At 39.8% G+C, this 25,888-nt stretch overlaps 1 protein-coding gene across 1 annotated transcript in view; it reads left to right on the top strand.

The window, feature by feature from the left end:
• Abca12 (ATP-binding cassette, sub-family A (ABC1), member 12) overlaps positions 1-25,888 on the top strand; it is a 171,821-nt gene that overhangs the window by 111,489 nt on the left and 34,444 nt on the right. The window contains exons 22-36 of the mRNA NM_175210.3: positions 476-791; positions 2,388-2,502; positions 8,366-8,695; positions 9,752-9,821; positions 9,907-10,041; positions 10,853-11,008; positions 11,904-12,090; positions 14,666-14,884; positions 16,767-16,963; positions 17,684-17,844; positions 19,241-19,477; positions 20,470-20,620; positions 22,829-23,081; positions 23,961-24,047; positions 24,517-24,610. Of these exons, the coding sequence (NP_780419.2) occupies positions 476-791; positions 2,388-2,502; positions 8,366-8,695; positions 9,752-9,821; positions 9,907-10,041; positions 10,853-11,008; positions 11,904-12,090; positions 14,666-14,884; positions 16,767-16,963; positions 17,684-17,844; positions 19,241-19,477; positions 20,470-20,620; positions 22,829-23,081; positions 23,961-24,047; positions 24,517-24,610 (2,708 nt within the window). The remainder of the gene's footprint in view (positions 1-475; positions 792-2,387; positions 2,503-8,365; positions 8,696-9,751; positions 9,822-9,906; positions 10,042-10,852; positions 11,009-11,903; positions 12,091-14,665; positions 14,885-16,766; positions 16,964-17,683; positions 17,845-19,240; positions 19,478-20,469; positions 20,621-22,828; positions 23,082-23,960; positions 24,048-24,516; positions 24,611-25,888) is intronic.

The following is a 25,888-nucleotide window of genomic DNA, read 5'->3' as shown; positions in this document are numbered from 1 at the left end:
CACTTCCATTCAGAACTCAAAAAAGTAGTCTGAAGTCCATTGTCTCCTCTGATGTCAGTGTAAATGAGATCCTTCATGTAGTCAGCCAACGGCATTGTCTAAGTACAAGAGTCCTTCAACAAATACCTCATTTCACTGAGAAAAAAGTGAAGAATGGAAAGCATCATGCATTTAAAGGGTGAAACTAAGGCTAGCCTCGTTATCGGTCAAGATCATCCATTTAAAATATTTTTTGGTAATTTAAATAAGTGGCTTACAGTGATATATTTAATTTATCACTTTGTGATAATTTTAACTCCAACCTTGAATCGTGATGTTGACACCTCTTAGCAACCATCCTTCTAGACGAGGATCCTGAATGCACTACCCCATCACTAACTCAAACATCTGGCTGCTCCCTAAATATACCCTCTGACCAGTGAGCAATGCTGCCCATAAAGTAACTTTTGCGCTGTTGTTGCTGTTTTGTTTTTAGGTGTCATTTTTAAGCTTCCATCTAACGGAAGTTTGCACAGAGGGTTTGACCCTGAAAAAGTGTCTCTTCCTCCTATCGTAAGATATACCATCCGCATGAGTCTGAAGACGGCACAGACCACAAGGAGCATAAGAACAAAGATCTGGGCCCCAGGGCCACACAACTCTCCATCCCATAACCAGATCTATGGCCGGGCTTTCATTTATCTGCAGGATAGCATTGAGAGAGCAATTATTGAGTTACAAACAGGAAGGAACTCACAGGAAGTCGCCGTCCAGGTTCAAGCGGTTCCTTATCCCTGCTTCATGAAGGACAAGTAAGTGGGCTGGTTAGTGGTCAAACACCCTTCTGAGAACTCCTTTCCACCTTGATGTGTCCAGTGAAGGGAAGACATTCACCAAGCCTTTACCCTAGGTTTAGAAGCAGAAGATGCCTTAATGAGGCACCAGGACACTGCATGCTTCATGAGAGTAAGAACAAAAGACCTTGTATGTGAATTTAAGCTCTGCAACACACAAAATTCTTCCCTATATATTATTTCATTTGTTCTACCTCTGCCCCCTGTAGGTAAAATGGAAGCAGTATCATTGTCCATAGTTTTCAGAGAAAAAAGGAAATCCAGAGAGCTTGACTCAGATATACATCCATCTGATGACAGCACCCACATTTTCTCAGTACTAGATACTAGACTAAACCTAAAACACATCGTTATTTGTAAAAAAAAAAAAAAAATTACAAGAGCATTGTCATTAACTAATGGGAGCCCTTTCCTAATTGTACATCCAGAAACTGTATCAAGAATGGACCTGGTCTAAGATAAAATTCATTCAACAAATGTTCTATTACAAACATCTGCTCCAGGAAGCAAATTATAAGTTTGTTTCCCATCTTCTAGTAGTGATATACTTCTGCACACTAATGTGATATCAACTGATAGTGACCGCATGGTCCATTACCATTAATACTTACCTTTTTCTCAAGTTTATAAGAATGGTCTTAGGACCTTTCTCTAAATAAAGGCTTCTGGCCAGCCCAAGATGCTAAACAGATTGATGCAGAACCTCACTAAGAACAGCCGCCTTTGCCTCTGCCCATTGAAGGGTTGTCATTGTCAGACCTGTGCCTTCCTGGTTACTACCACCACCAGCTCCTGGGAAATTGTTCAAAAGCAAATTCCTGGCCTGTTTATACATAGTAAATGAGTGGGTTTTATGTTGGAAGGCTTAGGGTGTTTCTGCTCTGTGGTCAGCTTGGAGAAACATCAAGTAAGACCTTTTGCATTATGACTCAGAAATACATGTAGGGCTTATGGGCTTTCCAAAGTCCCTCTAGTACATACAACATATTACCAAAAAAAAAAAAAAAAAAAAAAAAGACCATTTGTGAAATGTCTTTGAAGAATCCAAATTCTTTGCATTTTAAATAAAATATTCTGGATTTTATATTATTTTACTCGGAAAATTTTAGTTTAATTATAATTATGAACTTCCTTAAAGATTGATACACTCTGGACACTGCCGCTTTTAGTTTGGCTTGCCAATCACCCTCTGATTTTGAATCTTCTATTCAGACAAGGAAAGTGTTGACTGTTGCCATAATTATTCCTGAATAATGATTTTCCCAACCAGGACATATTCAAAAACAGTTTAAACAATATGACAATTTTCTTTAACCCCCACCCCCTCAGAGCTTTGTCTTCATTCTTGAACCACTGCAATAAAAAAAAAAGAAAGAAAAGAAGAAAGCCCACTGTTAAATCTGCCTCCCGCTTCATAGTGAGGCTGTATTAACAGTTATTCTGAGCTCCCTAGTGGGAGTGTAATTTCCATGCACACGGGTGTGCATTCTTGCACGCTGCAGTCTGAAGGGCAGCATTTCTTTTGATGGCTGGATCTTCTCTTCTGTTCCACAGTTTCCTCACCAGTGTCTCCTATTCCCTCCCGATTGTGCTTATGGTCGCCTGGGTTGTATTTATAGCTGCCTTTGTTAAAAAGCTAGTCTACGAGAAGGACCTTCGGCTCCATGAGGTATGTTGAGAATCTTCTCCTGTTGTGCATAAGTCCTAGTTCTTGAACAGTTAATTGCTGTGACTTTTATCATGCCTATTCAGACTCAGACAGCATAGTCCACACCTTGCGAATTAGAAAGACAAACGTTTTACAGATCGCAGTCAGTCTCTATTTTTGTTTTCTCAAAAAGTGACACAAAAGGTGTTTAATGAGTACTTCTGAGAATCACAAAATCAGAATAATATTGAATAAAATATCAATATAATTATGAACCTCACAGTAATTTTTTCCAGAGTGAATTACCTTCAAGATATGGGTTTTAACAAAGTTTAAATACTACCATACTATCAAGGAAGAGTGATGGCTGGCAGGACAACCAAGTAAGCCCCTTGTAGGTATAGACACAGATGTGGTTGCAGGCATGAGGTTAATTTTGCTTTTCAAGAATAAATAAATAAAGTCCCTTTCCAGTATACATTGCGTCACGTTTATCTTTCAGTTACAATTTGCTAAATGTCTCATACATTGATTAAAGTCTTGCTGTCTTCCATACTGTATGCCATGGTTTTCTAATGATAATCTGAAAGCTTGAATTCACACCTCAAACTTTAATTGGGTTGCATGGTCTTTTCTATCTTATATGCCTCAGGTTCCTGGGCCTCAAAAGTGGGTCTTTAAAGATTAAAGGATGACTGTGAAGTAGAAAACTGTGGTAGACACTGAGCTATTTTCTACTTCAAAACAGATCCCTACTTCAAATATGTTACTCACGATAAAAACAACAAACGTACTTGTGCACGTGTGGCGATATATACTTGTGTATACATATGTATGTGCCACACTTACCATTTTGTTTTATGGTAGGACATAATGATGTTTGAATGCATCTGTTGTATGCCACCGGAAATGTCAGAGCACAATGCAGTCCTCTCTCAGCAGAAGAGATGAAAGGTGTATTTTTAACAGTGAACTATTTACTATGTGCTAGCTCTATGCCTTTACTTAGGAGGCACTGGCTTTTAAGTTCTAACCACATGACAATGAGTCAAAGTTACCTAGTGGAAAAATCTTCTTAGTGATCTTGGAATTCCAGCACCAGGCTTTGGGAAGCTACTCTTCCAGTCATCCTTACTAGAACCTAGTCCCTTAACTCAGTCTCTCTCTTTTGTCTAGACTTCACTCAGTAGAGTATTTACAGAAAGGACGAGCCTTAGCGCAGAGGAGACGGTCAGTTAGTTACTTACCTATGTCACTTCTTACTTACCAGTGCTAACATATTGGCCCCTTCTAAAAAGCCTCTAATATCAGGATGTAGCTGATATAGTATCATAATTCATTCAGCAGTAAGTTTTCTTTTGGGGGCCATGCAAATTAATGTCACACCTTTAAAATAATAGTGTCCTAAACACAAAGGAATATAGCATAGTTGTGAAATGAATTGGTGCAAGGTAGGACACAAATGGAATGTTCCCAGTGTCCCCAGTGTTCCAGACTGGCTTCTCCACTGCCCTCAGGTCACAGCTACTCCTTCTTTTCAAAGATAAGGAGGCTCTGTGTGCCCAGGAAGTGAGAGGTGACCTGCTGAAGACCTAGTTAATTATCCTGGTCCTCACCAGGAGTGTCCTGACTTTCATCCAACCCTTTTCTAGGCCACTGCTGCTCTCCTTCAGTGGAGCACAATTGTAAGATGTTTGGAGAATGATGATGACTAGTCTTTATGGTTACCAGAAACTTGAAATTACTTGTTAATGCCATCATTTTATATTCGGTTAAAGTATAAAAGTGCCCATAGACTACTACTTTCTCATTCAAATTAAAACACAAAGGTTAAAAAACCCACAGCATTGTACTTCTTGCTTTCCATAATTACTTTTAAATTGGGGCATGAAAACCTATTTGGCTGTATCTCAATGAAGTCATTAATATTTGACCCTGTCGTGATGTGCCTCTGAGAAATCTCAACTTTGAAAGTAGCACAAATATTAATACCCAATAACTCTATTTTCAAAATTAAGCCTTAAAATACTTTTTAAAATGCCCTTCATGAATTTTGTCCTACATCCTGTGCTTTCAACAATTAAAATATTACAGCTATGAAAATATTAATCTTACAACAGAAAAAAATTTGTTTTACTTTAGTTTTGAAACAGGGTTTCATTGTGTATTCCTGACTGTCCTAGAATTCAGAGATCTTCCTGCCTCTGACTCACAAGTTCTGGGATTAAAGACCTGCGCCACCATACCTGGCTAAAAAAATCTCATTTTTAAATGGTGTGTATGTGTGTGTTTGTATGTATGTCTGCATATGTGTGTACATGTTTGTGTGTATCTGCATGTGTGTGCTTGTGTGTATGTATGTGTCTGCATGTATGTGTGTGTTTGTGTTTGTATGTGTGTGTGCATGTGTGTGTGTGTTTTCAGAGCTAGTTATATCAGATTGCTCCAAGAATCCATTGTTGGGATTTTATAGGCAGCTAGAGACAGAATTTTGGAGTTTTCCTGTCAGTTCAGACAGACAACCCAAGCTATCTATGAGCGATTACCAAGAAGAACAGAGTCTTCAGTACCATAGGGCTTCATAGCAAACACCTTTCCTATGCTTTCATAACATGCCCATTCCTTCCTGCAGGAATTGGAACGTTCCCAATAATAGTCACATTCTTTCTAATCTTACAAACATTTTAAAATTCTACTGTTAAAATTAACTTTAAAAATCAAAATGAAATGATTTCTAATGACTTAGTGCTTGGCCTATGGTCGATTGGATGACACTGTTGACCAGAAAATCCATGAATATTTGTGACTTCCCTTTCCCTATCAGCATTAGCCTGTGAGCAGAAGCCTCTCAGGAGTGTAGCTACATGTTCCCACAAATTCTTTGGGAATCTTTCTCAGTGACTGTTGTAAAGTGGGCCAGTTTTGACCACTGTGTACCAGGCTTTTCCAGTTATCAGATATTGATGAATTGCACTGGCAGGTGAGGGAGGCTTGGGACAAGTGACTCTTTGATTACCAAGCTGGCACCTGACATCTGCCACGTTGAGGAGAAACCAATGGCATCAAGGAAGAGCAGCCATCCACTCTCCGCAGGCCATCTTCCATCCAAAACTTTGGTCTTCTTTGTTACCACGAAGTTGGCAGCCACTCCGGATGATTTATGGATGACTTGTGTGTCTCAGAGCCCTTTCTTCTTATGAGTATAGCTGTCCTTGTGGCGTGAAATCCTAAAGTTTTGCACCACACTTTCATGCTAGCGTGTCCGACTGTGATTCCTTCAGAGAGAACTCAGCTCAGCCTGTTTCTGTGAAAAGTGAAATGACCAGTCTCAAAGTTTTATCAGCTTTTAGCAACAAGAATCACACCTTGAGTTTGAAAGGCTTCTAATTATTGTGATAGGCACAATTATTGTTAGTTGTGAGGCTTGCTAAATTATCTTTTAATAAGTCTTCAGATAAGGAATGTTCTAGAAACATAAAGACTTTCAATTGGGACTGCTGGTCACCAGGTGAGAAAAGCATGTTTAAATATGTAATGTACCCTTCATTTCATGGCCTTGATGTTACCTTAGAAAATATAGCAGCATGTTTCTTGCTCATATTCAGGTTGCAGTTGGTGGAGGGAGGGATTTTTCTCTCCTGTCATTGTTGCTGTTTTATAGGCCACATAAGATTAAATAGTTTAGTTATGTGTGTTCCAATTAGTTATGTTCAAGCATCCATAAGTAATTAAATCTCAAAATGCAAATAACACCCAGGCAGATAAAAAGAGCTTGCATGTCAGAATCACGCTGGGATTGATAAGTATCTCTGAAGTGTAGACATCAAAACTGACACAATAATTTTCTTAAATTGGGTGAGAAATACGGTGAGGATTTCTGGAGTAAAATCAGTGAGTGTTGCTTCTTTTTAGAAAAATCAAAATGTAAGGTTGTTTTCAATGAAAACAAATCTTGCAATTAGAGGAAACTTTTCATGGTAAATCTTTGCTTGATGCAATTTCTGTGCTTTGACTCCCTCTTCCTGTTCCCTTAGAAACATAGATGGGATTTTCATCGCAGAGGGGATGGAGCCAAGGAGGAGGGGTAGGAGAAGGTGAGGGAGCGGACAGAGTTAAGAGGAGAAGTCTCTGGCTTTTTCTCAGTGGTGATTAGCTTAAGGCCCACTGCTTAGACTGTTGGCAGGCAGGTAGCTGTCTCCATGGTAACAAGAGCAAGCAGAGTTATCAAATGTGATAAGTTGAAAAAAAATCAGAAGGTAAAGTATGCTACATTGGCTTATAGAATAAATACCCAGTACAATATTGTTATTGTTATTGTTCTTCCATACAGTATTAAGAGATATGTATTAAAAATGATTTATTCTATAAAAACACTGGACTATAATGCTGTTAGTGGAACATTTATTTTATTGATTTTTAAATGGGACATTAAATGTATAAGCTTTTTTTGTTTTTGTTTTTGTTTTGTTTTGTTTTTGTTGTTGTTGTTTATTCGGACAAGGAGATAGGGTTTCTCTGTGTAGCCCTGGCTGTCCTGGAACTCACTCTGTAGACAAGGCTGGTCCTGAACTCAGAAATCCTCCTGCCTCTGCCTCCCAAGTGCTGGGATTAAAGGTGTGTGCCACCACTGCCCAGCATGTATAAGTTTAATATTAACCATAAATTGTTAAAAGCTCTAAGCTAGAATGTCCAGGTTCCCTCAGTGTTCCACTTGTACCAAATTTACGATTACTGGGGTTAAGGGGGTGTTGTGGACAACAGACTCTTTTTGCATTTGTGCAAAAGCAAATATTTATCAATTAGAATGTCTCCAGTGGAATGTCTTGGCCCTGGGGATATCACTGAGTCAGAAAAGAAAATTGGCTGAGAAACTGACCTACAGCATCTCAGATACCTCAGTTCATGGGCATGTGACTGTCTTCTTGTTATAGATACCAAGACTGACACAGGCTGTCCATTGATGTTAGGGCTGAGGAGGTTATCAGAAAAGGCCAAGGATCTTCAAACTGCCACATTTTAAGTAATAAGAATATCTATTGTGTTTCTCTCACGAAACAGACTCAATAGTTATATTGTTCATCAAGACTTATTAAAAATATATAGACTTTTATTATTCCAATCCCTACTTGAAGTTAAACTATGTGTGGCTTTTTAACCAGAATGAAATATTTATACCTAAGCAAACGTCAAGTTCATGCTGTAAAATAATAGAGGAGACACCATAAATTTTATGTCTTAGTCTAAATCACTTTGATCTAGGGAAGTCAACTAGATACCAGTTTCAAAGCTACAACTGTAATGTACATATAGAGGTTTGTGTGTGTGTGTGTGTGTATATGTTTTTGTGTGTGTGTGTGTGTGTGTGTGTGTGTGTGTGTGTGTGTGTTTTGCTAGGGATTGAACTCGGGACCTCTGCACCTAAACAAGTACTCAATACTGATTTATTTATTTCCTGGGAAAAAGAGAGACAGGGAGAGAGACAGAGAAACAGAAAGACACCAAGCAGGCACACATTGTGAAGGTCAGAAGATAACTTTCAAGAGTTGGTTATCCTTATCATCTTCTAAGATCTGGTATGGAATCCAGGTCAAGCAAGTGCCTCTGTCTGATGAGCGACCTCACTGATCCTAGAAATGTATGTTTTTATGAGTAAGAGGGTCTTCTCTAACAAAATCATTGTCTGTGTTGGGATGCCACTCTGAGTGCATAAAATCCAAGAGGAGGCTGATACAAAAAGTCTTAGCAATCAAAGAGAATTCACACAAGGTATTCAAATGCATAGCTCCATTTAAGAGGAGACTCTTAGACATTTTGTCACGATGCAGAAGTAATCGTTACTTGGGTATCAGCCGAAGAAACATCTAACTCTTCCTTCCTCTTCCAGTACATGAAGATGATGGGTGTCAACTCCTGCAGCCATTTCTTTGCCTGGCTTATAGAGAGTATTGGGTTCTTGCTGGTCACCATTGCAATCCTCATCGTTATCCTCAAGTTTGGCAATATTCTTCCCAAGACAAACGGCTTCATTTTGTTCCTGTACTTCTCAGACTACAGCTTCTCAGTGATTGCCATGAGCTATCTCATCAGTGTCTTCTTCAACAACACCAACATTGCAGCTCTGATTGGAAGCCTCATCTATGTCATCGCCTTTTTCCCATTTATTGTTCTGGTTACAGTTGAGGATGAGCTGAGCTACGTTATTAAAGTATTCATGGTAAGTCAACCGGCTGGAGTGCACCCTTGTGTGACATAAATACTTTCCTCCCTTAGTTCACGAATACCCTCAAGTTGAAAGTTCATTTATACAATTAAAATATAATGTAATAGCAAAATATACTTAACTCTTCTAATGGTTTTTCTAATTGCTCTCTACTCCGAAAGGAAACATCCCCCTCCCACACCACACAGCCTCTAGAACCATTAGTGATGCTGTTAGGCTCTGGTTCAGTTAAACATATTACCTGCCATGTTTTTAGAGCTCAAAAAGAATTCTGACTTCTCTGGTTCGAATCCTCAAACATCTCAGAAATTCTTGCGTAAGAACCAGTCTCATGTATAAAAAAGCCAGCATCATTTTTATGAGGAGCACATAGTCAGTTGGAATAGTGATGGAGGCATTGATAGCCTATACTCAAATGTGAATTCTCTTCTGCTTTTTCCTACCTCAGAAGTACTAAATTGAGAACTAAGATGACTGAATTTAATCTTCAGAAAGCAGATCGTTTCCTGTCATATTAAGGCTTTTCTGTTCATGGACATAGATCTTGATGAATAACCTTTATTCAACACTGACTGCTCTAGGTTTAAACAAAACTTAAATTTATAATTGGTAGTGATTATCAATATTCAACCAATAAATATTTTAGTATATTCTCATTTAAGACTGTATCACCTGAAATAAATTTCAGAACACTTTCAGGTCCTGATATCATTTAATTTGAATCTTCACACTCTATTACTCTGTAATTTCCTACCTTATAAATTTCTGAGCAACATTTAATAAGCTTAGGCATATATTTTGGATTGTTAAAAGGCATGCTCCAAGTATTTCCTCTTTCTCTCTCTCTCTTTCTGTCTCTGTCTCTGCCCTCCTCTCTCTCTGTCTCTCTGTCTCTCTCTCATTGTAGTATTTTTAGCAAGGGACTTAAGTATTTTAAAATAGACTTAGAGAGTGAGCTCTGTCTTTCCTATATGTCTAACGGGTTGAGCATTTTGAGGCCTTCCAGGTGAGATGTGCTGGAACAATCACCACTGTTCATTTTCTTCTCAGAGCCTGCTGTCCCCGACAGCATTCAGCTATGCAAGCCAATATATTGCACGGTATGAAGAACAAGGCGTTGGTACGTTCAATTTCTTTAAAATAGGGTTTTATCTCTAAGTGTGATGTGTGCCAAGGAAGAGTAAACACCTGTGTTCAATTTCTAGGTCTTCAGTGGGAAAATATGTACAAATCCCCTGTTCAGGATGACACCACCTCATTTGGCTGGCTGTGCTGTCTAATCCTAGCAGACTCCTTCATTTATTTCTTTATTGCTTGGTACGTCAGGAATGTTTTCCCAGGTAGGAACCTGCACACATGCTTCTTGTGGTTGTCATTGCTGTAAGTCAGCTAATACACATGCACTAGTAGTTGGCTGGCCAGACTAATCTGTGGAATGGTATAATAATATAAATAACCTGAATTAACCAAATTGTTCAGGTTAAATTTGTCGCTGTGTCTCTTGTCTCACTGTCCTTTTAAAAACAAGTAAATTCAAAATTGTGGGATAGTATCAGGTCCAATCAGTCTTTGCAAATAGAAGCAAAACCTGTGTCTCTTAATGTTATGGATAATGAAATGCATCCTACGACATAGACTGGCCTCTGTCTTTGGATCTCAAGCAGTTATCCTTTCTAACACGTTTAGGTGTTTTCCCACTAAGTGTTATTGATATGTGTGCATTTTCAGTGCACGGGTGAATAAGTTCTATGCTTTCATTTGCACAAAATGTTTATTTAAAAAGTGACTGTCTTGAGACAAAGCATATCAGTGCTGGTGTGGGCCTTGGGGTAGGACCCAACGAATATGGAAAGGAACCCTGTGAGAAAGCTGTGGAGATACAGAAGTAGTTTAACACTAGACCATGGTGGTGATGCTTGCTTTTGTAAATGAACAAAAATTATTCAACTGCACTCTTTAAAATGGGCCAATTTATAACTGTAGTGCACTGACATGGCTTTATCAAAGAGATGATCTTTTTGGCATTAGTTTGTAAACTGAACTTACCCTTTGAAGTTATTTAGTATTACACAAAATGAAGTCATTTTCTGAACCATTCAGGGTTTCATTGTTTAGTTAGTAATCACTCTTTTTCATGTATTCTCATTACAGGGACATATGGAATGGCAGCTCCATGGTATTTTCCCATCCTTCCTTCCTATTGGAAAGAGCGCTTTGGATGCGCAGAGGTGAAGCATGAGAAAAGCAATGGCTTAATGTTTACTAATATCATGATGCAGAACACCAACCCTTCTGCCAGTAAGACAAGTAGGTCAATAGCATGTACTATTATAACAGAAATTATACTAAAATTACATAACTAGTGGGTTTAGGTACATTTTTCTAAATGAAATTATTATCGTCCCTTTAGTCATGGGTGAGTATGTCTACACATATGTGTTTACATCCTTACAGGGACTGAATTGTGCCTTCTTCTGGGCTCATTAGCTCAGTTGGTTAGCATATGCTGCCAATTAAGCCAAAACTGTACATCCCTTTGTGGTCCAGTTAGACTCACGCAGAGAAAAATGTTGTTCCTTGCCCACAGTCCGCATCCCTTACTCTGGCCATCTGCTGCCAGTCATGGGAGTAACCAAGAAACAAAAATGGGTAATGTAGCATAACTCACAGCTGGTGTGAGAAAAAGAGTGCCTTGCTGGTGACCTGGGGTGATGCTATTGTCTCTATAAAGACCCCCTGTGCAAGTGGTGTTGTGGTGATGCCTGAAAGGAAAATTATCTGCATTCTGTAAGCCATAGACCCGAGAAAACTGTGCTACTGTAAAACCACAACTTGGAAACATTTATTTCATAAATTGATAATATCCTTCCCAATCAGAGAACAAACCTTCTGGGTTATCTTTTGAATATTTAAGATCTGCTGGGGAGGGGAAAAAAGAGACTTTAAAATTATGATACTGCATTCGGGAACTGCTCGTTCCAACAGAGAAGGCTGATACAATAAACCCTAGAGAATGTGGTTTTGTAGTCCTGCTCATTGTGTAAGCAGGTCAGAAGGAAGCTAGAGAATGTAATAAATCAGTTGCTTCTGAACTCTTTAAACTTAAAGATCACATTTATATAATCTCCAGTTTTTTAAGGAAAGTCTAACACAGCTCTATTAATTCCTTAAGAGCTTACAACTCTTCTCTTGGTCACTCTAGGTCCTGACTGTGCATTTCCCTCCAACATTGAACCTGAACCTAAAGATCTCCAAGTTGGAGTTGCCCTTCATGGGGTCACAAAGATCTATGGCTCAAAAACAGCTGTTGAGAACCTCAATCTGAACTTCTACGAAGGGCACATTACATCACTGTTGGGGCCAAACGGAGCTGGCAAAACCACAACAATGTATGTTATTTTTCAACTAAATGTCAAAGAAGGATATTATTAATGAACAATAGCTTTTTAAAGAATAAGGACTTAAACAAAGAAGAAAGCAGAGCTATTATGACCTATGGTTCATATGGTTCAGCTTGCCCAGGAATGAAATGAAATCTATCCCAGCGATTCCACACTGAGCTCTAAGTCCATCTTAGGCCAGCACGGGAGAGGTTTATTTGCTGCATTTAGTTCTGGCTTCGCCTATGTGCCTTAAAATGTTTAATTCAGTATAGTTTTGAGATAATAGTAAGTATACTTGGCATGTCTTAGATCAGTGGCTCTCCATATTCCTAATGCTATGACCTTTTTATACATTTCTTTATGTTGTAGTGACTCCCCCCACACCATAAAATTATTTCATTGCTACTTCATAACTGTAATCTTGGTACTGTTATGAATCGTAATATAAATATTACATATGCAGGATATCTGGTATGCATCCCCCAAAGGGGTCGAGACCCACAGGTTGAGAATCACTGTCGAGCACAGCGCACTCTGCAGCACAGAGGTGCATGTCGAGACAGGAGCTGTTGGTAGGGTTCGCTAGTACCATTCTGTTCAAACCACACGTGCTCTCTGGCTCATCCCTGGTCTTGGATCTGTACTGCTACATTGGTTAGTATGTCCATCTTTATTTGTATTTCTACCCAGGCCAGGGATGAGTCTGAGTTTGCTCACCCTAGCCTGAACACAGAGCACCCTCTGTCCTGCCACAGGAAGCATTCGCCTTGATTCATGGAGAAACAAAGAACCCCCAGCATCATATAGTCAAGGTCCAAAGCAGCACATGAGCTGTTCTGTCTCTCAACTGACTGTCCTGTGTCAAGATAAAGGGAGGATTGGGATGCCAGGATTCTTAGGTTATTTCACAGTTTGAATGTTTGCTTTGATGTGGAGCCTCCAGGGTTCTGCCAGTGCATATTTGCCATCAGTGTTAAGATGCTGTTAGACTCAAGCCCTTAAGGACATGTCTCACTTTGTCCGCATTCTGTTTTTAATCATCTTGAGTAGGCTCAGTGACTGCTCAAATGCTGGCACCAATATATTTTTCTAAATACCTAGAGACAAATGAAGGTCGTGATAAGAGTAAACATGCAGCCACTTATTTGTACAACCCATTAAAAGCCAGGGTTGGCGCTCTAGAACGGAACACTTATAAAGTACATTTTTCAATAGGAAATAAGAGGCCAGGGGAGAAAAGAGAGAGCGAAGGTGTTTGATGAGGTTACAACTTCAGCTGAGAATGCCCTATTTTATTGGCCTATATATATAAACCTTTAAATATCAAGAAGAAACGTGTTATTTGTATTTTAATGGATGGTATGAGGAAATTACACACTATCTTGATTCATTATTTAGGACTATGAGAGACTGGTGAGAAATCTGGTCCTTCTCTAGACCTTCTGTGGATTATGTTCTAATGGGGAGGAGATGGTTTCTAAATAACTTCCAATTGATTAATCACTTGAAAGGTGTTGAGAGTTTTCTAGGTCAAAATATTTTGGCCATTATACAGAGAATGGCTCTGTGGAGACCAAAAGAGGTAGGAGGATCAGGAAGCAGGTGTGCGGTGATGTGATGGCTGCTGCCCCCTGGTGGTAGCACATGTTGATGGTACGACCAAGAGACAAAGATGCAAACATGACTTCTGAAATACGGTTTTGTCTCCAAAATAGCTAGACTAGAGGCACACGCCATTATGCCTGGCTCAATATTGTTTTTAAATGTATTTGGTGCATTAAAGTTGCATTTTAATTTTTGAACTCCATTTCGAAAAGAAAAAAAAATATTTTGAAGACTTTCGAAAGAAAGAAAGAAACAAAGGAAGAGGGAGGGAGGGAGGAAGGAAGAAAGGAAGGTAGGAGGGGAGAAAGAAAGAAAGAAAGAAAGAAAGAAAGAAAGAAAGAAGGGAAGGGAAGGTAAGGGAAGGGAAGGGAAGGGGGAAGGAAGGAAGAAAGAAAGAAAGAAAGAGAGAGAGAGAGAGAGAGAGAGAGAGAGAGAGAGAAGGAAATATAGTTTTGTGCAAACAGTATATTAATTTATCAGCAAATGATAGAGGCAAAAGCGTTTAGTACCATGGGCAGACCATACTTAGTTTGAGGACCTCGTAAGGCGTCTTATGAAGGTGAAGCATTGTCTGTTGGATTCACAGCACACATCTGGGTGTAAGTGATAGCATCTAGTCCGGAGACATAAATTGGAGATTTGCCAGTATATAAATAGGATTCCAAGGAAACACAGTAACTCTCAAGGAGAGAGTGTCCCTTCAACTGGAAAGGCCCCTCAGCTTTAACACCATTACCACCACCACCACCACCACCACCATGTAGTATTCACACAACAGCGAAAACAACTGAAAGCTTAAAAGTCAGTCCCATTTCTTTCATTTCTTCTTAATGTGTTTTTCTTTCACAGCTTGACTTCGTTTGAGGAGAGGCATTGCAAACCCCCTCTCCTTTGGTCAGCATATGAGTTACGCTTAGTCTTGCTGTCTAGCTTGAGTGATTGGTCCATATCTAATTTCTCACATCCTCATTTCCAGCTCCATGCTGACTGGGCTGTTTGGTGCCACAGCGGGTACCATTTTTGTATACGGAAAAGATATCAAGACAGACCTGAATACTGTTCGGAAAAACATGGGGGTCTGCATGCAACATGACGTCTTGTTCAGTTACCTAACCACCAAGGAACACCTTCTCCTGTATGGCTCCATCAAAGTTCCTCACTGGACCAAAACACAGCTCCATGAGGAGGTTAAAAGGTGAGTTAGTCCAGAAATAAGAACACAACTGGCTAAGCTCTTCCAAGGACATATACCATGTTGGGCAAGTTCTGGTAGCAATAATGATGGGAAGCATTTTGCTTTGCTTCCTACCTCTCTGATAACATACACATTTAGCATTATTATCCTCTCCAGACAGTCATACACGCACTGTTCAACTCTGCCCTGGTGCCTTGTATGTTGACCCAGATCTTTTGTTTTCACTTCTGCCTGGGCACGACATCTCATAGCCTCTTAAATGGACTTCCTGCTACTGCTCTCCCCAGTCATGGATTCTTATCAGCGAGTTGTCAGAGTGAGCTTTGTCAATGGCAAATCAGACCATGTCATTCCTGCCACCACTTGAGTGGCTTTTGCCACACTTAGTATGACATCCCATAATGTCATTAGCAAGGCCTACCAGACCACACAAAACATGCCCTCCATCCCACATCTGACTACATTGTTTCCCATTCTCTATTTACTCTGGTCTGGGAATATAAGCTACTCATACACTTGATTATTCACAACTGATTTCTGCCACAAGTCCTTTTGTTTGTTTTTCTTAACTTACCATATGTTTCCTGAGAGCCATTTGGACACTCCTGGCCAAATGAACACTTTCCAGTCATTGCTCATCTGACTTTTTAGTTTATTAATTGTGTGCTGATTACCACTTGTTATATTATAAATATTCTTGAGATTATGCTTATCATAGGAATTTCTTCACCCTCTGCACACATGTGCAAACAATCTCTTTATGAAAAAGATATCTTTCTATTCGTTGCTCTTTTCTATGACATAATCTGATACAAAAGTACAATGTTCTAACTATCTGTCAAACAAGTGGACTATATACTCTCTTGTGGTTTTTCTTTTCTTTTTTTTTAATTAGGTATTTTCTTTATTTACATTTCAAATGTTATCCCCTTTCCTAGTTTCACCTCCGAAAATCCCCTAACCTCTCTTCCCTCCCCCTGCTCCCCAACCCACCCACTCCTGCTTCCTGGCATTCCCCTATACTGGGCCATAGAACCTTCACAGGACCAAGGGCCTCTCCTCCCATTGATGACCGACTAGGCCATCCTTTGCTACATATGTAGCTAGAGCCACGAGTCCCTCTATGTGTTTTCTTTGATGGGTGGTTCAGTCCCAGGGAGCTCTGGGGTTACTGGTTAGTTCATATTGCTGTTAGTAATTGTTAGTTCACTCAGGATGATGCCCTCCAGGTCCATCCATTTGCCTAGGAATTTCAAAAATTCATTCTTTTTAATAGCTGAGTAGTACTTCATTGTGTAGATGTACCACATTTTCTGTATCCATTCCTCTGTTGAGGGGCATCTGGGTTCTTTCCAGCTTCTGTCTATTATAAATAAGGCTGCTATGAACATAGTGGAGCATGTGTCCTTCTTACCGGTTGGGACATCTTCTGGATATATGCCCAGGAGAGGTATTGCTGGATCCTCCGGTAGTACTATGTTCAATTTTCTGAGGAACCGCCAGACTGATTTCCAGAGTGGTTGTACAAGCTTGCAATCCCACCAACAATGGAGGAGTGTTCCCCTTTCTCCACATCCTCGCCAGCATCTGCTGTCACCTGAATTTTTTATCTTAGCCATTCAGACTGGTGTGAGGTGGAATCTCAGGGTTGTTTTGATTTGCATTTCCCTGATGATTAAGGATGTTGAACATTTTTTCAGGTGCTTCTCTGCCATTCGGTAATTGTTAGTTCATATTGTTGTAGTAATTATTTTTGTGACAATAATTAGATGACAAATGACAATAAACCGTATCATGTTTTCGGGAACTGTATTGCACCTCACTGAAGACGTATCCACTGATTGTGAACACAATAGCACCATTCACTATTTTTTTCTTGAAGGACTTTAAAAGACACTGGACTGTATAGTCATCGCCATAAGAGAGTTGGAACGTTGTCGGGAGGAATGAAGAGGAAGTTGTCCATATCCATAGCTCTCATCGGTGGCTCCAGGGTAGTGATTTTGGATGAACCATCCACGGGCGTTGACCCATGTTCTCGCCGAAGCATATGGGATGTCATATCCAAGAACAAAACTGGTATGAATCATTTTCCTAACTCTTCCATGGCACAGTCATAACTCGACCCTCAGGGCTCCCCAAATTCAAGTTGAAGCTTTTCTGTATATAACACCTTCTAAATATCTGAGGTGAGATCATTTTTTTCCTAAGATTTCTCAGTGAAATTTCTGGGTCAATTAGTTAATACATATCCAGGACTCACTGTGAGTTAAATTTATCGAGCCTTATTGAGAGCCTACAGGAGTCTGCCTAGAGAAGCATGGAATCTAATTAGAGATACCAAACGTACACAAATAAAAATAAACCAAAAACACACCAAATAAGTGCTAACAGGATGTGAAGCAGAGAAGTAATCAGACTGGAGTGGATTAATCAGAGAGGAATATTCAAAAGTCTTTTAAATTACCATTTTTATAGTGAAGGAAGGAGAGAGAGCACACTGAGACCACAGAGGTAAAACTCTGACAAGTGAGAAGTAGCTGATGCCCACAGAAAATGAAGGACATTAGCTATGAAGCTTGATAAGTGCCCGTGTGCTGCTAAATTACATATAAGACCCCCTCCTATATATTTAATAGCAGTCTTCTGAATTTCCCTTTGATCGCTATGGAGGTTCACGCACCTCAATTAACGCTACCCTTGTCCCAGAAACCCCAGGATTTGCTCTTGTTAATTCCAGACTGTGGGAGCCTCGGATTCTTATTTTCATTCTCTATTGTTCTTGATTGTATTTTCAAGCAAGAACAATCATTCTGTCCACACACCACTTGGATGAGGCCGAAGTGCTGAGTGACCGCATCGCCTTCCTGGAACAGGGTGGGCTCCGGTGCTGTGGATCTCCATTTTACCTCAAGGAAGCTTTTGGGGATGGTTACCACCTCACACTCACCAAGAAGAAGGTTTGTATGAGAAAGCGCACTGTATCATGGCGGTAATGACGTAAACATTTCTATAAAGTGAAGACAGATTCTCTCCAGCTCAACTCATTGCTAAGATTCACCAGTATGCAATCTTATGTGCTTCTTAAATCTCAGAAAGTGTGTTGTTTGAAAACCTCAGATTTCTGCTCCCTTCCGAGAGCATCTGATGTCTCCTAAATGTACTAAGCTGCTGGTAATTTCCCACAGTGTAGGCACTGTACAAAATGACGTCCTTCTAAAGGACAGACAGAGGGAGTTTGTCCTTCCTAGCTAGTGATGGGATGCTGTGGCCATCTCCCCAACCCCATGTTGCCACTGTGTCTGGCTGGATCTAGAGTAGGTCTTATGCACACTGTCCCTACCACTGTGTGTCCAGATGTGCAGCTGCCCTGTTGTGTCCAGAGAACAGTTTTCTTGGAGTTATCCACTACCACTGACTCTTAAGATCTTTCTGCTCCTTCTTCCTTGAAATTTCCTGAGCGGTCTCATGGTAGGTATGATATATATATTACACTTATGACTGAAATACTTCATAGTCTCTTATTATCTGCACATTGATCAAGTGATGGTACCTGTATTAATTATCATCTGCTTCTTAGGCGAGACTTGTGACATGCACTGCTCTATGGGGATAGCAAGAAGACATTGGGACTCATTTTAATAAAGTTGTCTTCCTTAATAAGCTGTCTATTTCTACCCTATTGGTTAACTGAAAAGGCATGGCTTTTTCTCCATTCCCCTCCTAGTGACTGTTGGGATTTTCATCTAATTTTACTATATTTTCTTTTAAACCCTAGCAAAATTATCCTTGAGCTTCAAAAACAAAATAACCACAATTTATCATTACATTTGGAAATTCATATATTAGAGGATATTGTGCTGACTGATGTACCCAATCATTATTCTAGGCACTGGGGCTGCATCAGCAAATTCGTAATATAAACTCCATGTTCTGGCTGCATGAACTTTGGGCTTGATGAAATGTGAAATTTCAGATGTTGTGCTCAATGTGTAAATTATTTAACACACTATCAATTAGTCAATGATAAATTACATAGAATATTTATTTCTATAAATGTAGACAGAAATAAAGCAGGAGTGGGAAGTGTCAGTTAAGCTGTGGGCTGGCGCTGGTGAGAGAATGGGGTGTGTTGGCTGCCTGGGTACAGAGACCTTGAGGGGCACATGCGCCACAGCATGGCATATGTGCCATAGCCACAGAGACTCAAAACTGCCGCCGCATTAAAGCATGAGAGAAGAAGGTGGGTGGTGGTGGGAGAATACAGTTGGGAGGAGTGTGGGACATGGAATGGCTGGAGGGATGGCATGTGGTCTGACTCAGGAGAGCTTGCATAACTTTCCCTTTTGTCCACAGAGTCCAAACCTAGACACAAATGCAATCTGTGACACAGTGGCAGTGACAGCAATGATCCAGTCGCACCTTCCTGAAGCCTACCTCAAAGAGGATATTGGGGGAGAGCTTGTATATGTGCTCCCTCCATTCAGCACGAAAGTCTCAGGAGCTTACCTGTCCCTCCTGAGAGCACTGGACAAGGGCATGGGTAAACTCAACATCGGCTGCTATGGCATTTCAGACACCACTGTTGAAGAGGTAGGTGGACATCTCTTTACTGCTTGTCCCATTTACCCATCTATCTATCTATCTATCTATCTATCTATCTATCTATCTATCATCTATCTATCTATCTATCTATCTATCTATCTATCTATCTATCTATCATCTGTCTATCCATCCATCTATGTATCTACCTATCTATTGATTGATTGAGTCATTCATTCTTTATTTCTTTATTTAATTATTTTTTGAATTTAGAGTGCTGGAAATGGACACCAGCACTGTGTACATAGGGAAGTGCCATGCCTCTAGACTTTGTCCCTCTCACACTCCTGTGTATGTCCATGTTTATGTATGTGTGGAGGTGGAGGTGGATGTAGGCGTTCACACACACTTTTGTCCACATGTCTGAAGTAGTCATGGAACAACACCTAGAGTCATTTCTTCAGAGCTGTCCACTTTGCTTTTGGAAACAATGTTGCTCATTGGCCTGGACTGAAGCTTAGACTGGTTGGCCAATGAGCACCAAGGATCTGCCTATGCTCACCTTCCCAGTACCAAAGTTACAAGTGCATACTATGAATCCAACTTTTGTATGTGGCATCTAGGAACGGGCCTCCAGTCACATGATACCATACTGGGTGAGCGCTCTCCTTATTCCAACTCTCCCCCACCTCTACTTTATGTATTGCTGCTCATATGACTTTTTTTACCCTTAGAAAAATAAGTGCAGGTGTTTTTCTAATTAAAGCTAAATATTTTTAAGTAAATAGGTCACAGAATCACCAAAGCTTGAAATTCTCAGTACCATTCTAACAGAAGATTGATTTCTGAGAAGAAAATATTTTTTTCAACACTTGTCATCCAAAACATAAGAATGGCCATCTTTTATACATAAAAAATATTCTCTTAATATCGGTTGGAAATAGTTGTCCTAATAAGTGAGATAACAACTCAAAATCAAAACCGAGGTCCTTAAGAGATATGTATCTTTTATGGTAATGAATTAATCTGGCCTCTCTTTCTAGGTCTTCCTGAACTTGACAAAAGATTCGCAAAAAAGTAGTAATATGAGTCTGGAGCACTTAACACAGAGGAAAGTTGGGAACCCCAGTGCCAACGGGACCTCCACTCCTGACGACCTGTCTGTGAGCAGCAGCAACTTCACCGACAGAGACGGTACACACCCAGTGTGCAGGGTTTGCTTAATTTTCTGGAGACAACATAATTGGGGGAAATAGACGTGCAGATTTTTAGTCCTTTTGTGGAATTCAACTTTAACGCTTGTCTTTAAATGAGCAATCCCAATACACACAAGAATTCTTCAACACACAGAATATTCATTACAGAAGATCAAATTCTCATTTTCCAAAGGGAAGTGGCAGTGCAAGTGAGGTAGACCTGGGGAACACCTCTGACAGGGGAGGGGGACAGGGCTCTCTGTTCATCAGAAATGCTTCTCTGGATGCGACTTTCTGTGATTTCAGAGGCGAGCTTCACAGGTGACGATTTTTCCTGCATTCAAGGGCTGTGCAGGGACGGACACGTTTATTTAGTCAGGAGCCCCCTGTCATTAGGTTCATATATGTGGGAGCAAAATCATCCAAAATAAAGTTGTGTTTTTTAGAAATCATCCTTCGCTGGGAAAGGTGAGGTCTATCCTCTATCTTCCCCATCTCTGATTCACTCTAGGTGGAGGGCAGGGGGTGGAGATTTGTTTGGGGTAAAGTCTATGATTTGATTAAGTTAGACTTGAAGGATACTCTCTGTATTAAAATGCTTCGTCTTCAACTCTTCACACAGGATAAATTTGAAAAATCACATTTTTGATATAACATTGAGAGGTTAGGTTCTTTTAGAAGCAGCTTTTATCACGTGGTCTCCTTCTGACAGTTAATTTTTACCCTGGAAGCATGATTTACTTACGAAAGCACATAGTAAAATGATATATGAAATATGGAGTAGTCATTTCAACCGCTTGCTTAAAGTGGGAACCATCTCTAGGAACAGAACTTTTAATTAAACGGTTGCCTGTCTCACAAACTCAGAAACGATCATCTCTGGTGTTTGTGTAATTCTGGAATTAGAGTCTCATCTGGGGAATAAAACTGGAATCCAAGGAACTGGGGGGCTTTGATTGAAAGTGGTCATCTGCTTCTATATATTTGCCTCTGCCTTTTCCCCCATAATTTGAAATTATTCTTCATTTAGAATGTCCCCCTCATTGACATTATCTTTGAGGCAGCCCATTTACTGCATTTTGACACACCTGTAAGTCATCCGCATGTAATTTCTCAAGGAACAGAAAAGCATACTAATTAACTCAAAATATTCAGCTCCTTGTACAATTCCCCATTGCAGAGATATGAGTTTGCATTTAAACGTGTTCTCTCTGTTTAATTGGAATTCATTTTAAATTAAGCAGCTTTGTATTTTTTTCCTTATCAGCTAAATGGAGATCATGATTTTTGAGCTGCATGATTTGTGATGGAGAATTTTAAACACACACAGCGTTGACAGATACCGTTGTCCTATCACATGTAAAAAAGTGTGGTGGCAGGTCTCAGACGAGAATGCTCTATTTGAAGCTACTTCTGGGGGAAGAAGTTGAATGGTTAGCCTTGAGAGCCCCACTGAACAGCAATGGTCACCATGGCTTCCATGGGTCTCAAAGGCAATGGAGACTTTCTTAAGCCTTGGAGAGTGTTTCAGAGAGCGGGGTGCACAGTAGAGACATTTTCAATGGTTCCTGTATGGAAACTGAATGTGGAGTCTTGAAAGGCCATAATCATTTCTAATTTCCAAAGACAGTGTATGAATATGTGGTGGAATTAGAATTATGACTCGGAGAAGCTTTCCTTTCACGTTCCTTTCACTTTGAGTGAGCTCATTGGCTTTCATATCAGACACTGAAGCATCGAAACTAATGAATGGTCTGTGCTAGGAAGCAGTTCTTACACGGGGCTGATGTTTTATTTAAATTATCTGAATTCAATCTTGATGAGACTATTTTCTATATAATAAAAATTAGTAATTACATGTTGGGTCTGTATTGGGACATTGGGATAGGGAACAGGGCTCATTTACAAAATTCACAATCCTTAATTTTTCCTAGTAAACTTACTATATGTATGTATTATAACTGGTGCTAGTGAATCACAGTTTTTATAACACTCTTAAATTCAGCTATATACGAGGCACATATTGGGGTCCGCTGTTTAGAGCAATACTAGAAATGGATTGCAGAGGCTTCTGTCTGAATGTAGAAAACAGAGGCGTCTTCCATCCATGCAATATGATACCGTTCACCCGCAGTCTGTGAAGTCGACTATGACTTGATTTACAGAGCTTTCCTGGAACCGCATTAAATCTCTTGTCCTTACTCAGACAAAGTCCTGACAAGAAGCGAGAAGCTGGAGGGCTTTGGACTCTTACTGAAGAAGATAATGGCTATTCTCATCAAGAGGTTCCACCACACCCGCCGGAACTGGAAAGGTCTCATTGCTCAGGTCATTCTCCCCATCGTCTTTGTAGCCACGGCCATGGGTCTCGGCACACTGAGAGATTCCAGCAACAGTTACCCAGAGATCATGATCTCTCCGTCCATTTACGGCACCTCCGAACAGACAGCCTTCTACGCGTGAGTTACTTTCTGACAAGATCATTTCCACAATGATTCCAGGTTCAGTGGAGAAAAATAAAGAATTTGGGAGGTACCACGCTGAATTCTGCTAAAGAAATCTTCTGTACCTAACAAATAACTTAAGAGGATCTACATGCATCTACAAATAAAGTCAAAGTAATGTTTACTCTTAGTGGGTAGACTTAAACCACATGTGATGGCTAAATTCATGTCATAGGTGAACATCAGGGCAGCCTGAATCTTCCATAGATTTGTATACCTATAGGGTGGGTATCTTAGTCAGGGTTTCTATTCCTGCACAAACATCATGACCAAGAAGCAAATTGGGGAGGAAAGGGTTTATTCGGCTTATACTTCCATACTGCTGTTCATCACCAAAGGAAGTCAGGACTGGAACTCAAGCAGGTCAAAAAGCAGGAGCTGATGCAGAGGCCATGGAGGGATGTTCTTTACTGGCTTGCTTCCCCTGGCTTGCTCAGCCTGCTCTCTTATAGAACCAAGACTACCAGCCCAGAGATGATCCCACCCACAAGGGGCCTTTCCCCCTTGATCACTAATTGAGAAAATGCCTTACAGTTGTATCTCATGGAGGCATTTCCTCAACTGAAGTTCCTTTCTCTGTGATAACTCCAGCTATGTCAAGTTGACACAAAACTAGCCAGTACAGTGGGTGTACCTCAGGACCACCATTCATATCCAACATATGTGTAGGCCTGGAGTTGACATCCCAAGAAAAAGGAAGGAGACAGGTGGAGGCAGAGAAATAGGAGTGAAAGGAGGAAATGAGAAAGCAGTCATATAGATAGCATAATTCATATCTTAGGGTTATTAGTGAACATGCATTTACTGATGAGTCCCTGTTGCTTGATATTGCAGGAATTTTGATCCAAGCACCAGTGGTCTGGTCTCAGCTCTCTGGAATTTCCCTGGCATTGACAATGTGTGTTTGAATACTAGTGACTTGTAAGTTCTCCTTTCTTCTTCTCAGCATCCTAGTTTGCACAAGTGTGTGTAGGAATGCATAAAGTATCTGTGAGTAACTTTGCTGGAAAAGGATAATCTCTTGATAAAAAGTCTGTATCTAATAGCTTTTTACCTCTTTTGTCGTACTCTTCCTTTGACAGTACTATGCCATAATAACGGACATTGGTTCCCTTACAACTTCTCACCTCTTGTATTGTTACATTTTACAATTACAACATTAGAATAATAATGTTAATCCCGTTTTATTGATTTTAAAGATTTGTTTATTGCTTATTTTATGTGTATGTGTGAGTGCCTGCTTGTATGTGCACCACATTGCACACCTTGTGTCCATGGAGATCAGAAGAGAGTATTGGATCTCTTGGAACTGGAGTTATAAGTGGTTATGAGCTACCAATGTGGATGCACACATGCACACATCTCACTTCAATATCCTTTTTCTTTATAGGCAGTGTTTAAAAAAAGATGATCTGGGAAAGTGGAACACAAGTGGAGAAGCTATCGACAACTTTGGTGTTTGCTCCTGTTCCGACAATGTCCAGGTAAAAGAGAATTCAGTTCCAGTAAAGTAGGAAAAAAAAGAGAGAATAGAATAAATAACAAAACTTGAAAGATCTATTCAGGTTACCGAAAAGTCAGTATAATTTCATTTTATGGAAGCTAGAAGCTCAAAAGATATGGGCCTGGCCACAAAAAATATTGACGTTGAACTTCAGGTCACTGTTTTAAATCTGACTCAAGACAAATTTCCAGAGGTAGAAGATGGTCTTTGTGCAAACCAACTGAGAATGAATCTTTGGTTTCAATTTTGTTCTAGCTGGAAAGCTCAGTTTCACAGCACAAAAGTGACCGTAACTGTCATATTTGAAAATGTAGTGAACATGTCTCCCAGACAGTTAGCTGGGAAGTTGGTCACCTGTAATTCTAGAAAGGAATGCCATGGGTTACCAGGCAATGCCTGGAAAGGTTTTTACATCAACATTTATTTTCTGAAAATATTAAAATTTATCCCATAATTATTTTATCTTTATCTTAGGCATGCAGATCTTTGTTTTCTAAGTTATCCCTAAACTCTTAGTACAGCAAAGCTAACTGGGAAAGTTCAAGATTTCCATTTGAGTCACTACATATGTATCTCACACATCCCATGTATCAAAGCAAGCATCCTAGAGGAGAGAGCATTTCAAAATTTCTCAATAAATCTTTTATTGAAGAAAAGTCACTATTGGGTTTCTAAGGATCACCAACTTGTTCTCTCATGCAGGAAGTCTAGAAATGTCATAGAGCTGTACTCTGATCTCACTACATATTTTACAGTAAAACATTTCCAGTGAACACATCCCGTTTTGGAGTTCCCACGCAAGATAGTTATTAACTATAAGAACAAGGATCAAAAAAATGCTTTTCAATTTTTAAATGTTAGTCTAACCTACCATTTAGAGTTTTTACTCCCTCATCTAAGTTAACAACAACAACAACAACAACAAACCCTCATTATTTTGTGTGCTAGCTAAATAAATAAATAAGTAACTGGCTAAAGCCACATCTACGATCGATCTTTTGGAAGTAGTAGCAATTTGCAGGAAGTGTGAGAAGGAGGCTTTTGAACTGATGGCTTCTGTCATCTTCTTCTTTTGTTTAATTAGCCCACTCTCTCCCTATCTATACAATACTCAGAAATCCTAGCCAGAACAATTAGAAAACAAAAGGAGACCAAAGGGATACCAATTGGAAAGGAAGAGAAACTATCACTATTTGCAGATGATATGATAGTATACTTACGTGACCCTAAAAATTCCACCAGAGAACTCCTACAGCTG

This window comes from Mus musculus, chromosome 1, assembly GCF_000001635.26.
Source record: "Mus musculus strain C57BL/6J chromosome 1, GRCm38.p6 C57BL/6J".
Taxonomy (NCBI): Eukaryota; Metazoa; Chordata; class Mammalia; order Rodentia; family Muridae; genus Mus; species Mus musculus.
This window is presented reverse-complemented; position numbering and strand designations above follow the sequence as displayed.